General features: G+C 55.5%; 1 protein-coding gene across 1 annotated transcript in view; it reads left to right on the top strand.

The window, feature by feature from the left end:
• EFCAB6 (EF-hand calcium binding domain 6) overlaps positions 1-12890 on the top strand; it is a 234412-nt gene extending 221522 nt beyond the window's left edge. Inside the window, exons 29-33 of the mRNA XM_045779957.2 lie at positions 1150-1380; positions 3721-3889; positions 6000-6184; positions 9911-10060; positions 12462-12890. Coding sequence (XP_045635913.1) covers positions 1150-1380; positions 3721-3889; positions 6000-6184; positions 9911-10060; positions 12462-12584 — 858 coding nt within the window. The 3' untranslated portion in view covers positions 12585-12890. The remainder of the gene's footprint in view (positions 1-1149; positions 1381-3720; positions 3890-5999; positions 6185-9910; positions 10061-12461) is intronic.
• The last annotated feature ends 2711 nt before the right edge of the window (positions 12891-15601 follow it).

Below are 15601 nucleotides of genomic sequence, written 5' to 3' on the forward strand. Positions count from 1 at the left end.
GTGGGGGAATGGGATAGGCTGGTGATGAGTATTAAGGAGGGCACGTATTGCATGGTGCACTGGGTGTTATACGCAAGTAATGAATCATGGAATTTTACATCAAAGACTAGGGATGTACTGTATGGTGACTAACAATATAATAAAAAGTTATTTAAAAAAAAACAGTAATCAAGAATATTGTCCCATACTAAACCTGTTTCCCTACTCGGGGCCTGGAACATTTCCTGTCTCTTCCCCACCCCTCAGTGCTTCATTTCCGGAATCTCAAATAGAGTTGGTAGAGTCTCTCGTCATTTTCCTTTGGGAAACCCCGGAGGCCAGAAGCACAGGCCAAGGCCAAGGCGCACCGGAAGGAGGGGACGCCGCTCCCCTTGGTGCGTGCTGGAGGCTGGGGCCCCACCGGTTCTGAGGGGCTCTAAAAACCAACTCAGAAGTACGTTACCCCTCTTCTTAGCTCCCCGAAAGCCCTCAGTCATCAAAAGTGGCTCAGGCAGGATGCTGGAGTCACTTTGCTCCATCCGTGCCCATGCGGTCCAGATGCACCCTGTGACGTCAGATGGGACCAACCCAAAGCGAGAAGCCTCTCCTGGTTTCCCAGATGCCTCCCTTTCCAGCTGGTGGCAAAGCAGCACTGGCCTTTGGGGGCCACGCACCATGGCTGTAAGCGCAGCGGCGGAGGGCGGTGGCGCCTGGCCGGCTGGTGGCAAAACTCGGGTGCCGGGGAGGAAGAGAAATGAGTCCAGCTGGGCTTCCCTGGGGGGCCGAGGTGGGCCAGGGCTTTGATTTGCTTTTCCTCCCAAGGTGTCCTTAGCTCAGGCTCTGTGACTAATCACAACATTTAATGGCCTTCAACTGCTCACTAAGGGCCCAATTCAATTAAAAAATGTCCTACGGAAGCTATGAATAATCCTCTCGTCTTTGCTGTTTGACTTACGGAGGCTTCCATCGAGCGGAGGCCGAATGGGTATTTTTTTTTCTTTTTCAATTTTTTTTATCGATGTGGGCCTTGGACCCCTGCCCACGTGAGGGCTGGCCTTCCCTAGCTCCCGTCCGCTTCTCGGGGCTCCCGTCTGCTTGTTGGGGGCATCGCGGGAGACTCCATTGGGCCCTTACACTCACCCTGGGGACTGACTTTCGCTTCTTCACCAGTTTGACAGACTGTGGAGCGAGATGCCGGTCAACGCCAAGGGCAGGCTGAAGTACCTGGACTTCCTGAGCATGTTCAGCTCCGAGAGAGCAGCCACGCCGCCGACCGCTGACAGCTCGGTCAAGGCCCAAAGAGGCAGCAGTGTCTCTGAAGTCGTGGATGGAAGCGGGTCTGCAGCACCATCGCCCACTCACGACCTGAAGGCCACGTTGAAACCTCCGAGCCACCCCTGTGTGAGTCCTCCTCTCGGTCATGCTACCATCAGCGGGGGCCCAAACCCCACTGGACCTGAGGGGCCTAGAGTTCCCAAGGGGCAGGTGACTGAGAAGGTGGCCCAGGCAGAACCTGGGGTGGGGACACAGGAGAGAAGCCCACAGGTGGGTCCTTAGCTCTCACCTGCCTGGAGTGGGGAGGGAGGAGATGTGAGGAAGGTTGGGGAGGGGTTGGGTGGAAGGGAGGCATGGGGGGTGGAAAGAGGAATAAGGAGGCTTTGGGGCAGGAAATGGGTAGAGGAGCAGGGGTAGAAGACCCTAGATGTCAGCAAGCTGGGGTTTCATCAGGCAGGAAAGCAAATGCCCCGTGGTAGGTAGCCACTGTGTGCAAGGACCCAACTGTGTGTCCTGCCGTGAAGTGTTGCACCCATTTTACAGTTGAAGATACTGAGGCTCTAAAAAGAATCCTCACATTAGACACGGAGAGACCCAATTTCAAAAAGAGGCCTGTCTAACTTTGCGGCTCTGCGCCCAGGCTGGGCTGCCCGGCTTGGGGTACAGGAAAGGCCAGCCTTGCTGAGGCTCTTGCCTCATCTGCAGGAGGGATGATGGTGTCTCCAGGGAGGGGGGCTTGAGAGAATCCCAACCATGTACTTAGGGCAGCCATCACTGGGCTTTGTGCATGATGAGTGCTCAGAGGTTGGAGTTATCACTCGTTCATTCAGTCAACACACGTCTACTGCACACCTGCTATGTGCTGGGTCTTTCTAGAGCTGAGAATGAACAAAGGTGCCTGCCCTTGTGGAGTGTATGTTCTTGTTGGGGATGTTGGGCAAGAACCAGTGAACAATAAGTATTGAGCGAGGTGAAGATAGTGAGTAGAGCAGAAGGAAGGGGGGTCAGGAGTTCCCCAAAGATGTCACGTCCTAATCTCCGGGACCTATGTCACCTCACATGGCAGTGGAGAATCAGGGTTGCAGATGGAATTAAAGTGCTTACCAGCTGACTTAAGCCAGGATTATTCTGAAGTGGCCGGGAGGGCCCGAGGCAACCACAAGGGTCTGTAAACGGGGAAGGCGGAGGCAGAGGGTCGGTGTCATAGGGACGCCATTTGAGAAGGGCCCACCTGATGCTGCTGGCTCGGAAGGGGCAGGAGGGGACCACAGGTTCAGGAGTGTGGGCGCCTCTAGATGCTGGAAAAGGTAAGAAATGGGTTCTCCCTTAGAACCTCAGGAAGAACTCAGTGCTGCTGACACCCTGATTTTAGCTCAATGGGACCCGTTTCAGGCTTCTGACCTCCAGAACCGTAAGAGAATAACTGTGTGCTGTTTTAAGCCACTGAGTCTGTAGCTCCCTTACGGCAGCCACAGGAAACACGCTGGTAGGGGGTGGAGGTGGGGGTTGCGGGGACTTGGGCTTTCACTCCAGGGGGATGGAGCCCTTGCAGGTGTTTACGCGGAAGAGGGACATGGGCAGCATGCCTCCTTAGAGAGCCCTGTGGATTCTGTGCGTTGAGTAGAAGCTGTGGGTGGGGTGGGTGCTGCAGGGGTGGGCAGAAGCAAGGAGGTGGGGAGGAGGCTGCAGTGGCCCAGGGGAGAGGCCTGGTGGCTCCGAGCGAGGTGGGCAGTGGGGAGCCGGTGACCAGAGGTCAGATGCTGGATGTGTCTTTGAGGTAAAGCCAACAGGATTTCCCACCAGATTAGGTGTCGGGTTGAGAGAGAGTCCAGGATGGCTTCTAAGGTTTTGGCCTGAGCACCTGGAAGAAAGGTGTTACATCAGCCCAGATGGGGAAGGCTCAGGGTTGGGGGGAAAGAGCAGGAATTGAGTTGAGTCGGGTACTATAGTAGGTAAACCACAGGACGTGTTCGCAGGAATGCCTGGGCTGCTTTCCCCGTATTTAAGGGGAAAATACAATAAGACCAAGAACAGCCTCATACTTGGTCCATATAATTTCACAATATCGGACATTCTAGAAGGGAGTGCAGGATTAGACATCCATGAAAATGACAAGCGACTCCCTTTCTCTGATAAGACTCTTCCTCTGGAGAAAAATATGTTATTGACACCACACACACACACACCCCAGTAATATATTTAAATAACACCCCCCTATACTTGAATCTTGGCTATATTTATCTCCAAAACAATGTCGGTTGGTGTGTCTGGGCACAAATACGGCCGCTGACGGAAGTGAAAATCAAACGGCAGAATTGCCATCCCTGTTATGCTCGTCATTTCTTTGTGAGCGAATACCGCCTGTGACGCTGTGAACCCCAAACCCGGATCCGGCCTGTAAGTTTGTATCATTACTTCCATTTTGAATGTCACATTACAAGACAGTTTCCTTTCCTTTCTCGCTAGACCCCCACTAGTGCCGGCTCGGCGCCGGGCCCCCTGCCCTTGCAGAATTGCGAGCCCATAGAGAGCAAGCTCCGGAAGAAAATCCAGGGCTGCTGGCGAGAGCTCCTGAAAGAATGCAAAGAGAAGGACGTGGACAAGCAGGGCGAGGTCACCACGGCCGAATTCCTGGGTGCGTTCTCGTAAGAGTGTCACCTGCTGGCACGAGTCCATGCCCCCCCCACCCCATGGCCGGCTGGCTAGCGGGACAAGAATTCCTAAGGCCCCTCAACCCGACACGGGGCACGTTCACGCCCGCGTGACCGAGTCTGCAAGCCGTGCAGTTCTCAGCGTTAGAAATCACAGACTTGGTTGTGGTCTCTGGGCGGCATGAAATGTTCGCAGACGTGGAGAGCTCGGGGTGGTGGGACAGGTAGGTGGAGGAAGGCCATGGCCGGGGACACGCCGGCCACCCACTGCATCCGCTCGGCCCTGTTGATCCAGTGTTGACCGCGTGTCGCTTTGATAAGCTGTTCAAATGATGTCAGCCGGGTTTAGACTCCACTCATGGTTGCGTTTTCCATTACAGGAAATCTGACCTGTCACTGCCTTCCTTGAAACCCCCTGTGGTCAGTCCCCCTCCTCTTGACCAATCTTTAGATCCCTTTTTAAGGAAACTGTTTTTCTTGAGTACCTCCAATATTAATATAAATCACTTTTATGATAATCCCGGCTTAAAAAGGTGCAAACGAAACAAGGTATAAACTCTCTAAGTGAACAGACCCTACAAAAAATAACCCTTTATAAATTAAATAGAAAAGATGAAATCAGTAATAATCGAGCATTGTTCCATTGATTTAACATGACATGTTCGCTGAAACCAAATCAGCAGTGTTGTTTTTAATGCAAGTTTGACTTTCGTTTGGCTTTTAGTTAATTCTTTTGATTTTGAGACTGACGAACCTTAGCTTGTCTTGTCATCACCATCACCGTGTTTAATTTTTACCCAGGAACCCCCTGAAGCCACCAATCCATTATCCTGCTCAGCTTGTCTGGCTTCAGTAGCACATCCCAAATTCAACACTGTAAATTATATATACACGTACTAATTTTCAGAAGTCATTCTTACGTTCTGTGCCTTGCCGATGACCTTCTGCAAGTCGGAACAGCAAAGGCATTCTCGGGCCGCCCCTGTAGGCTCCCCAGCCCAGCCCCATCCCACCGCGCGTGTCCTGGTTGGCACCACGTTCTGCTGTTTCCCCCGTGCAAAGGCAGAGGGACCCCTGTTTGCACAGTGCACTGCAGCATCTTCCGGCCTGCACTCGGTTGGAAGGTGCCATTTATATAAAATCCACTTCCCGTGCTTTCCCTCCTCAGCCTCAACAAGTAGGCTAGTCCTCCACTCCGCAACACTTTGTTGCTTTCCTGAGGTCAATGGAAGGCTTGGTTTATTCAGTATAAACTCAGATCTTATCCTATGTCTCTTCCAGTTAGGAGCTGTCACTCGCAAGAAGCTTTGGCTTTCTAACTGGTAAAGGATCGAACAGGAGCGCTAGTGCAAAGTGGGAGCGAGTGCCGGTGTTTTGCCACTGATGGGTGCCACCCTCGGCAGCTGGGGGGGGGGTGCCAGCGTGGCAGCGACATGGTCCCAACCCCAAAGCCACACTCAGGCCCTGAAATTGCATGACACTTGTCTCTTAAGGATGGTCCAAGTATTCCAGAATAGGCTTTATATATTTTAGGTCGTTATTGAAACAAAGACTCAAAATGTGTAAATTCCTGTAGGCTAGCACACTCTTGAGACTTGAGAAATACTTGGTCAGAGAGCCACGTCCGAACCCCCGCCGCCCCCGCACCGTGCGGTGCCTGCTGGGCCCACACCGCAGCACGTGGAACCTCCCCTTCTCCCCGCGTCCCCAGCTCTGCCCTGACCCTGAGCCTTTGCTCGGGCAGCTCCCGACCTTGCGTGGGGACTACCCCGACTCCGACTCTGTCCCTCACTGCTCCTCAGCACGGCTTCCGCAGTGCTCTGTCCCTACTGCTGGGACCACAGCGGCAGCCGCCGTAAAACCTGACAGCAAGCCAGTGCCAGGCCAGCGAGGGCCCAGCAGGATGCAGGGTACCCCTCTCTCACCGTCTGCTTCCGTGTCTGTCCAGCCACAGCCACCCTGAGCCTGTGAGCAGGGACCCAGCCAGGGCCTGAAGCAGAGAGAGCATCTCGGCAGGAGATGAATGAATGCGGGCATGAACAAATGAATGAATGTACAAATTAGCACCAGCTGAACCAATGTTTCTGTCTTTAGCTCTTGTGGAGAAGTTCAGTCTGGACATAAGCAAAGAGGAACGTCAGCAGCTCGTCGTGAAGTACGACATAAAGAGCAACGGGAGGTTTGCTTACTGTGACTTCATTCAGAGCTGTGTCCTCCTGTTGAAAGCGAAGGAAACGTCCCTGATGCAGAGAATGAAAATCCAGAACGCACATAAAATGGTATGCACACTCAGCCTCAGGCAACGCGTGGGTCTGGGCTCAAAAGGGCTTCTCACCTCTCTCAGCTCATCGTAAACGCGGATCATCTGGCTTTATAGACATGGTGGACACAGTGGACACGGAGACTCTGGGAGGGGCCACTGGCCAGTGAGAACCCACCTGTCACATGTCCCCAGTCTCACTGCCACCTCCCCATGAACATGAAAATTGGTTCAGATTTTGTCTATATACATATACGTGCATATCACACGTGTGTAATATGATCTGTATATCACATATGTGCGATAAATACGGCACGTATGATAGGTGTGTATAGCGTACCTGTGTGATATGTGCATGTGTATATCGCACTCACGATATGTGCACGTACGCACATGATGTATGCACGTATCCCGCACTTGTATGGTGTGTGTGCCACGCTTGGGTCATGTGTGTGTGCATACGTGTAACGTGTGTGTGTATACGCTTGTCAAGCGATTCCTTGTTGTCCCGTCTTCTCCATTATGTCAAAGTCTGTACGGCACCAGCACTTCCGGGGGGAGCACACGACCCCAGGGTCTGCTCCGTGGGCCCACAGCAGCGAGCGGGCAGGGACTCCAGGGAGACAAGAGGCGCAGGTAAAGGCTTTGAGAACATCGCAAACAGCTCAAAATTTCCGTTCTTGGAAATGATTCAGAGATTTTCTTTCTCTCCTTCTGGAGCCCCATAAGGGCCTGGAGACCCAAAACTAGGGACCGGTAGTCTCGCTCTCGGCTTCTCGGACACCTGCGAGTGGCAGACTCGGGATGACCGTGACTCCTCCCCGAGCCCCCGGAGACACCTGTCTGGCAAACAGGAGCAGTGCGGCTGCGTGTACAACGCCTGGGAGCAGTCATCAGTGGGTTCGCTGACAAGGCGAAGCTGGGTGGGGGGGTCACGGCAAAGTGAAACATTTTTAACGGAAACATCAGTGTGTGTGCGTTCATCAAGCGTGTGAGGCAGGCCAGACCCTTTCCTCTGGGTTGGTGGGGGCTTGGTGGTTGGAGACTCATTATCTTCCTTGTGCAAACTGTACCCACAGTGCGTTGTCTATAATTCCCTTTGTGTTTTCTTGAAGAGGAATGAGACCCTAAAGACACATAGATAGCAGTGGGAGGGCGCTGTCCTCCAGTTATCTCTCAATTGTTTGTCAGTTTTGTGATTCTCACCCACACCCAGTCCGAGCAGTGTTTTCACTGACTCACCTTTCTCCAGTGCCTCGGAAACACGAAGCAGAACAAAACAAAACAGAAACAACTTCCCTGCTCCTATTCCGTCATCAACGAACAGCTGATGGCAGCCACCTCGGGACTCGGCCGCAGGGACCAGGGTGCGGGGCAGAACCCCCCAGGACGGCCCCAGTCGGTCCCCGCCAGTCCCCACCACGCCCCGCAGCGGCAGGGTCATGACAGGTCAACCCAGCAAACAATTGATCCCGTGCAGAAAGTTTCTATGCAGCTAAATTTGTATGTAATTTTGTGCAGAATCAGGTCTCGACTTTGTGTCGTTTCTACTTCAGACAAGAGTTGCATCAGAGGGGCGCCTGGGTGGCTCAGTCGTTAAGCGTCTGCCTTTGGCTCGGGGCATGATCCCTCTGTTCTGGGATCGAGCCCCACATCAGGCTCTTCCTCTGGAAGCCTGCTTCCTCCTCTCCCACTCCCCCTGCTTGTGTTCCCTCTCTCACGGTCTGTCTCTCTCTCTGTGTCAAATAAATAAATAAAATCTTTAAAAAAAGAGTTGCATCATGGCTTAGGCCAAGTTACGGAAGAAAAACCTAAGATTAAGACAGTTGCTTCTCCAGCTCAATTTTTCTGTGAGCGGAGAAAAGCCTGTCTTCTTAGATCTTCAGGGGACCCAGGAGTGAAAACAATGGAACCCACACAGCCTGCAAGGCCCCTGCCAGCTCTGGCCTTCTTCTGTCTCTCCGGGCCTCAGTTTCCCCTCCTGTCAATGAGGGGGAGATCCACTGGGTTCTCAGGCCTGCGAAGGGTGACCCCTTCTGAGCCCTCCCCTGTGCAGAGACCGCACTGCCCGTCCACACCGAGGGGCCAAACTGCTGGCTTCTGGGCTCCTGAGACTGTGTTCGGTGAAGTGACAGGTGCTCCAAGATGGCCCCACTGGGAGCCGCGCCTCTGGGCAGATATCCTAGCATTCCCGAGAGCTCTGTCTGCCCCCCCCCCAGCTCAGGACGTTATTACACCCAGACAGACTACAGCTGCCACTCTGTGCTTCAGAAAGAGTCCTGCCTTCCACCCCACCCCTACCCCGAGTGCGATGATAGGAGACCTCTCCCCAGGGGCCTTTCCTAGAAAAGCGTGGGGCCAGCACCTCCAGAAGGCTTGCCCTGCGTGGTCCTGGTCCGTGTTCCAGTCCCATCCCTCCTGCGGGCTGCCAAGGCCCCCACCACACAAGTGAGGTGCTCCGGCCAGCTGTCTCCCCGCAGAGAAGCTGAAAGGACGATTTCTTTTTCTAGTTCCCTGGGGGCCGTCCTGCAACCTCCAGCAGCAGAGACAGCCCTCCGGGGAAACCACGTGGGACTCTGCTTTTTGGCCATGCCTGAGCTGGAGGCAGAGGCCTTCCGGATGGGGCTGGGTCGGTTGCCCTGAGCTAGGATGGGAAAAGCCTTTCTCGGGCCAGGCATAGGTGTGGGAAGAGCCAGGAAGCATAGAATCCTTTCAGGCTCCAGTGCAGACCCGCAGATTGGGTAAAATCGGGAGCTAATTGAAGCTATGGGGTATCTGGTGAGTTTCCATCGTAGGTGCTAAATGATGGACAAATTGAAAGCAATTTAACTTTGCACTAATTTGTTTTAGGTAATGCCATGTTAAAATTAAACTTTCCCAAAGCGTGTTACACATTATTGCCTACAGTTCACCTCTGTGATATTCAGACATGCGTTAGGGCTAAATCATGCTAAAATATCTTGTTTTCAATCTAACAGCACCTAAATGAAATAATCACAGTGTAGTGTACTATCTAATTACAAGATATAATTACAACCTTGTGATTGTTTTAAAAACTCTGTTCATTATCATAACCTACTTAGAAGACCCAAACTGAAATCTCCTTCTACCTCAAACTACTTTGCAGTCGGCCAGCTAGCTCTCCCTGGCCCTCTCTCTCCTCCATAACCTGGGAGGGGCAGAGCCGGGATCCGTCCTCATCCTGTCACTTCACTTCCCTGAGCCTCCCATCTCCCAATCTGTGAAATGAGGATGAACGGGGCCACCTTCCTGCCAGGTTGGAGGGGGAGGGGGTGAAGTGACTTCTTATGAAGAGCAGGGTTGGTGGTCTGCCATTATTGCTATGAGTCCTGCTTGCAGGCCGCGTTCTAGAGGGGGGTGGGCTAGGGGGGCCCGGGGTAGGCATGAGCAGGGGCAAGGATAGGACTGAGGCCCTCGAGGGGAGCTCACAGCTGCCTGCCCACCCCATGCTGCCCATTCAAAAGCTCTGTTCTGGGCGCCTGGGTGGCACAGCGGTTAAGCGCCTGCCTTTGGCTCAGGGCGTGATCCCGGCGTTCTGGGATCGAGTCCCGCATCGGGCTCCTCCGCTGTGAGCCTGCTTCTTCCTCTCCCACTCCCCCTGCTGTGTTCCCTCTCTCGCTGGCTGTCTCTCTGTCACATAAATAAATAAAATCTTTAAAAAAAAAAAAAAAAAAAAAGCTCTGTTCTCACCCCTTCTGGGTTTTGTATGTGTTTTTTTCCCCAGAAAGAATCTGGTGCTGAGACCGCTTCCTTTTATTCAGCTTTACTGCGCATCCAGCCCAAAATTGTGCACTGCTGGAGGCCAATGCGGCGCACCTTCAAGGCCTACGATGAGGGCGGGACAGGGCTTTTAAGCGTGGCGGATTTCAGGAAGGTAAGCTCAGCTCTTGGCTGTCTGTCGTGTCTGAACGGCGAGCAGTGGCCAAATGCCAGTGGCCAGACCTCAAAAGAGGACCCCTCCCCTCCCTGGGGAAGGCCCAGGTGTGAGTGGCTGTCTGGGACCTCATTTCCTTGGGGCCCCCAGGTTATCCCCTGCCCCTCACCTGCTGACCCCAGGTTTCTAGAACCCTGGGGGGGACACGACCTGAGCCCTCTGGACACCACAGCAGGTGCCACTGGTCCTTGGAGCCCAGGCTGGGCCCCACGCAAGGCTGGACCCGTGTTCTCCTTGGGGGCGCCGGGGTCTGCATCCGCCTTGCAAGACCCCCAGAGCAGGAGCTAAATAAAGCAGGGCCCCAGCTATGGGACCTCAGCCAGCAGAGGCCAGCACTGCCTCCTGGGAGCCTGTGGCCCCCTTCTCTCCCCAGCTGCCCTCCATGCGGTGCCAGCCACTCCCCGCAGCAGCGGGCCCAGCCGTGCTCCCCGCACCGTGCACACTGGTGCCTCTGACGCTCCCACGGGTGTGTGCGGCACCCTGAGGACACAGGGTCCGCGGGGCACCCCTCACCGTGGGCAGGCCAGTGACCGCAGGCACATCCCTCCCAGACCAAAGAAATGGGCCGCCCTCAAGGGTGAGTCCGAACTCCCACCTTCCGAATCACCTAGAACTCGTTGACTTAGCAGATTCTGGGCCCCGCTCCCTACCCCTTTCTCCACTCCCCCGCCCAGCCACTGAGGCTGAGAAAGTAATTGAGGTCCAAACATTAGATTCGAAATCCCATGTTGCAGTCAGGAAAAACACTCAGTCAAAACGTCAAACGGACAAAATGTTGTGACCTCCAAATGCACTTACAAAAAGCGTAGCCCTGAAGTTCATCCCTGCTTCAGCTGGAGCGCATTTAGAAAGTGAGGCCCTCTCCTTTCAAGTCGGGAAGATGAGCCGTGGCTGGTGGGTGGGCGGATGGGGCTGCAGGAAGGAGGAGGGGACATCCCAGCAGCCCCCGGGACACCTGCCCTCAGGGGCCCCCAAGTGGCTTTCCAGCTCACACTGTTTGACTTTACTTTGGGCTCAAGTCAACTCTCAGCCCAGGGTTCTCCTGTCTCCAGGCCAAGAGGGGGAGGAAGTGGGGTCCTTTCTGCATCCCAGGAATCCAGGGTGTGTGGCAGAGGGAGGGGAGTACTCGAAAGACAGACGTGGCCTCAACAGAGCCAGAGTCAGAGACCAGCTGGGTGCCGGGGACACCCAGGCTCAGCTTCCTTGGCCGGGCCTGTCGTCCTGCTGCCAGAGGAACCTTGGGCTCTTCCAGCCCCGCATTCTAGTCTCCTGTGAGAAACAAATTATAACACAAAGTTTAGATAGGAAATCCGTAACTTAATCTTTGCATTTACTTATGAGGGAACCCATCTATTAGGCTCTGTCTCAGCTACATGTAACGGGGGACTCAGCAGCTTAAACGTGGTGGAAGTCTGTTTCTCTGTCACATAAAAGAGGCCCCCGGGGTAGGAGGCCAGAGCTGGCGCGGTGCTGGACAGTTACTGGGGACCCGGTTGTTCTCGCTCTACTATCCTCAGCACTGGCTTCCTTCCCCGAGGTGGCCTCATGGTCTACGGTAGCTGCTGGGGCCCCGGCATCACTTCCATATTCCCAGCAGCAAAAAAGAAAAAGAGGAGAGGAGAAGGGGCAGGTGCTTTTTCTTTAGACGAGGCTTTCCAGAGGCCCCCATCACATTCTCACTTAGGTTCAACTGCCTAGAACAAGCCTAGCTCCAAGAGAGGCTGACAAGGGTTGTCTTTTAGCTGGACACACAGCAGCCGGGTAAAGACCGGGTGTCCGCTCACTGAGGAGGAAGAGGCAGTCACTGTCGGGTAGACAGCCAGCTCTGCCACCGGCTCTATTTCTGTCCGGTCAACCCCACCCAGCGCTCTGCCGTTCCCCCAGGTGGGCTGCACCCTGAGGCCCCACCTCGTCAAGGCCCTGTGGCCAGGTCACCCTCCTAGCCCTGTCCTTTCTGTCCATCCCCCTTGTCTGAACGTGTTGACCAGCCTCACGACCCTGCGGGGAGCCGGCGATTATTAACCTCCTGTTCCGGGAGGGCAGGTGGGGAGAACCAGCGGCTTCCATTGGCCTGGAAGGGTCTCTGGTTTCACACCCATGGCACATGCTCTGGCCCTTGGGGGGCTGAGGGCAGAGGAGAGAGGAGGCAGGAGGGAGGGAGGGATGTCAGGGGAGAGGGAGAGAGAGGGACGGGGATGTGAGGTGGGGGGAGAGGGCCGCTGGGCGCAGCCTCGGAGGTGGGACGTCCGGCTTGGCGGAGGAGAGGCAGGTGCACCCCTGGCCCAGCCTGGCAGCCAGCCTCCTTGAGCGGCTCCGAGAGCGGCGGGGCTCTGTCCGGCAGGTCCTGAGACAGTACAGCATCAACCTCTCAGAGGAGGAGTTCTTCCACATCCTGGAGTACTACGACAAGACGCTGTCTTCCAAAATCTCCTACAACGACTTCCTCCGGGCCTTCCTCCAGTAGGTGACGGCTGTGGCGCACCTGGCGCGGACCGACGGGGACCGCAGGGCTGTCCCCCAGACTAACAAAATCATAGAATCGGGGTGGGGGTGGGGGAGGGTCGTGAACGTTCAGCGTGTCTCCAGAAACACAGCCAGTTCTGTGTCTTTCCTGGTGGCTCCGACACGAGCGGTGCCCCCGCGGGCGGCTTGGGGCCCCCCGAGCCACAAGACCGTTCACTCGGTCAGAGCAAATAAAACTGTTAGTCTTTGCAGGAATGATTCTTAAGGTTTCAAAAGAACCACCGATGATAAAATACTTAAAATCTTGGGATTTCTGGAGGTTTTATTTTAAGAGCCTGGCGACACAGAAGGCCTTCCTCCCTCCTGGATGAGATCTGTGCCTCTGTTGGACTTGTCCGCACGGCCGCCTCTCTGCCCCTAGAGACACAGGCACCAGCCCACGTCTAAGTCAGGCCTCGTTCCAGCCCAGCTGGCGGCTGACCGGAGGCACGCATCAGTGACCGTCTGGGGAGGGACCCTTCCTCGGACATGACAGGGTCTGACAAGCTCAGAGCACTTTTAAATCCCTGCGATCCTTGCCACCTTTTGTGAAGCAAATGGAAGGGAGACATAGAGTTTGCTGCCTTCTGGAAGGTTCTGGAAGGAAGTAGGGAGAGGCAGTCGGGAGAGCTGCCCCTCAGTTGTGTGGCCACGGGCTGTCAGGGAGGAGTGAGAGCAAGGAGCCCCCATTATCACCCCACCCCAGGTGGCTCCAGAGGAGAAGCAGCGCTGAAGCCCCTGGGCCAAGGCCCCTCCCACCCCTACGCGGGGCCCACATAGGCTCCAAAGCACGTGAGGTGTGGGAAGAGCAGCCTCGGCCACCACAGGCCCTCTCTTTCCGTGAAGATGTCTTACAGTCACCTTCGTCTCCCTGTGTCCTGGGTTCCAGCCTCAGTTCAGACCGGACCCCAGGCTGAGAGGGGTGGGCGCACCAGGGGGCTGCCACATCAGCTTCAAGCCAGGAGGAGGCCACCTCCGCCTGGGGTGCCCCTTGGCTCCAGCTCGGCCTCAGGTAGCCCCTGCTCCCCAGGTTGGAATCTGGGGTGTGGCGTCTTCTCTCAGCTTCACCGCATGTGATTTTCCTCTGAAATCGACCTAAGCCGGCTTGTCGGCACTCGGTGCCTTAATAACACACAGGGCTTCGTCTTCTTCCGAGGGAGGTCCCAGCCTCCAGGAGGGCGGCTTCACGGGGGCCTGACACTGGCCTTGGATTCTCTCCCCCTTTCCTGCGGTCTTCACTGAGTTCTCAGGAAGCGGGGGCCAGAGCTAACTGTCCTGTGGGCACTCTGTAGACCACCTGGCAAGGGGGAGTTCCCACCCCCATTGTAGAGATGGCAACACCAGGCTAATGCCGAAGCAGGGAGGGAAGCCCTGTGGGAAGCACAGGCAGCAGTGGGTGGCCCCGGGGGGTGACGAGGCGGCTCCTTGTCCCTGCCTTTTGGTCAGACTCCCCAGCCTGGCAAGGGGGCATCAAGGATGAGGCTGAGGGGCTCTGGCCAGGGCAGGGCTGGGGGCCCCAAGATCCCAGAGAACCTGGGGGTCCAGAGGAAGCTCAGGGGAGGAAGACGCCCGCTGCAGGGGAAGGGCTGCTCAGGCAGCCTGAGTGCAGGGAGCAGGAGAGAGGGGACCATGGCTCCTACTGACCCCAAGTGGGTGCCGTGGAGTAGGGATACCCTTGGCTTCAGCAGCAGCTCTTAGGCGTGAGGGGCGAGTGGATGCCCTGCCCACGTGCCCGTGTCCCTGCCCCCCCATGTGCCCTCAGCCCTGCCCCCACCGTGTGCCCTCAGCCCTGCCCGAGGAGGCCCCCGCCCATCCTCACACTCTGCACCTGCTGTCCGTCCCACCTGCTCCTTAGGAAATGCTGGCATGTCCTTCAGCTCTCATCTCAGAGCCACGTCTTGTGGAAAGCCTTCCTGACACCCAAGGCTGAGTTAGACATTTAGTCTCGTGCTGTTCAGTGGCCTTTGGGTCTATCATTGAGGGGTTTGGAGAGCCTCCAGGTCAAGAAGGGGCTTCAAGAGGCAAATAGCTCATCCTGACATGAAACAGAACTCAGTGTGTGGTCACGACTGGCCGAGGTGAGGCAAGCACACAGTTTTTTCAGGGTAGCTTTAGTGTTAGTGAGACTGTATTCAAATTCCAGCTCTACCATGAAACCCAGCCAAGTCACTTGCCCCATCTGAGCCTCGGTTTCTACATCTGTAAATGGGGCTCAATCCCAACTCAGAGGACATTGGGAGAGCCGAATGTGGAAAGAGCTAGCACAGAGCTTGGCACCAGGAAGTGCCCACATCTCTTCTCCTTCTCCAGCCAGAGTGCCTTGTCCCTGGGCTTGGCAGAGGCAGCCTTTCTTGGGAGTTAGCAGAGCTTCCAAGCTGAGGGTTGCAGGTGAGTGGGCTATTAGCCAACCCCTCCCTTAACCCCAGAAGACATAGGCCAGCCACCTTCCTGATGCCTGGACCTTCAAGCCTGAGTCAGGAGAACAGTGCTGGACTGAGGGTTGAGATGTCCAGCTCCTCTGTGCTCATCCCCTGGCCCTTGTGCAACTTACCCCTCTGGACTGAGCCTCTATTTCTGTATCAGCAAAATGAAGTTATAGAACCCCTCTCTGCCTTCCTCCTGGAACCATCCTTCCATGGCTCCAACCAGCCAGCCAGCCCATTCTGTGCCTGGCCCCAGATTCAAACACAGACTTGCCCCCTAGATCTCCCAAGACAGTAGATCACAAGCAGTCAAAAGAGAGGAGGGTCAGGGCTCTGGTGGGGGAAGCCTTTGGTCTATGGGAACCCAAAGAGCCCGTGCCCTAAGTTCAAAGCCTGGAGCTGGACCTCAGGACAGGATTTCAGCAAGGGGTTGAGGGAGGGGTGTGCTGCAGAGCCCTCAGAGTCAAAGCCAGGAGGCTGAGAGGCCTGGTACTACCTAAAGATGGGGCTGCCATCCCCTCCTCCTCTTTCCTGGACCCTGTATCCCAATCAGCAG

The sequence above is a fragment of the Ursus americanus genome, chromosome 17 (genome assembly GCF_024610735.1).
Source record: "Ursus americanus isolate L20-20 chromosome 17, mUrsAme1.1.p, whole genome shotgun sequence".
In the NCBI taxonomy this organism is placed as follows: Eukaryota; Metazoa; Chordata; class Mammalia; order Carnivora; family Ursidae; genus Ursus; species Ursus americanus.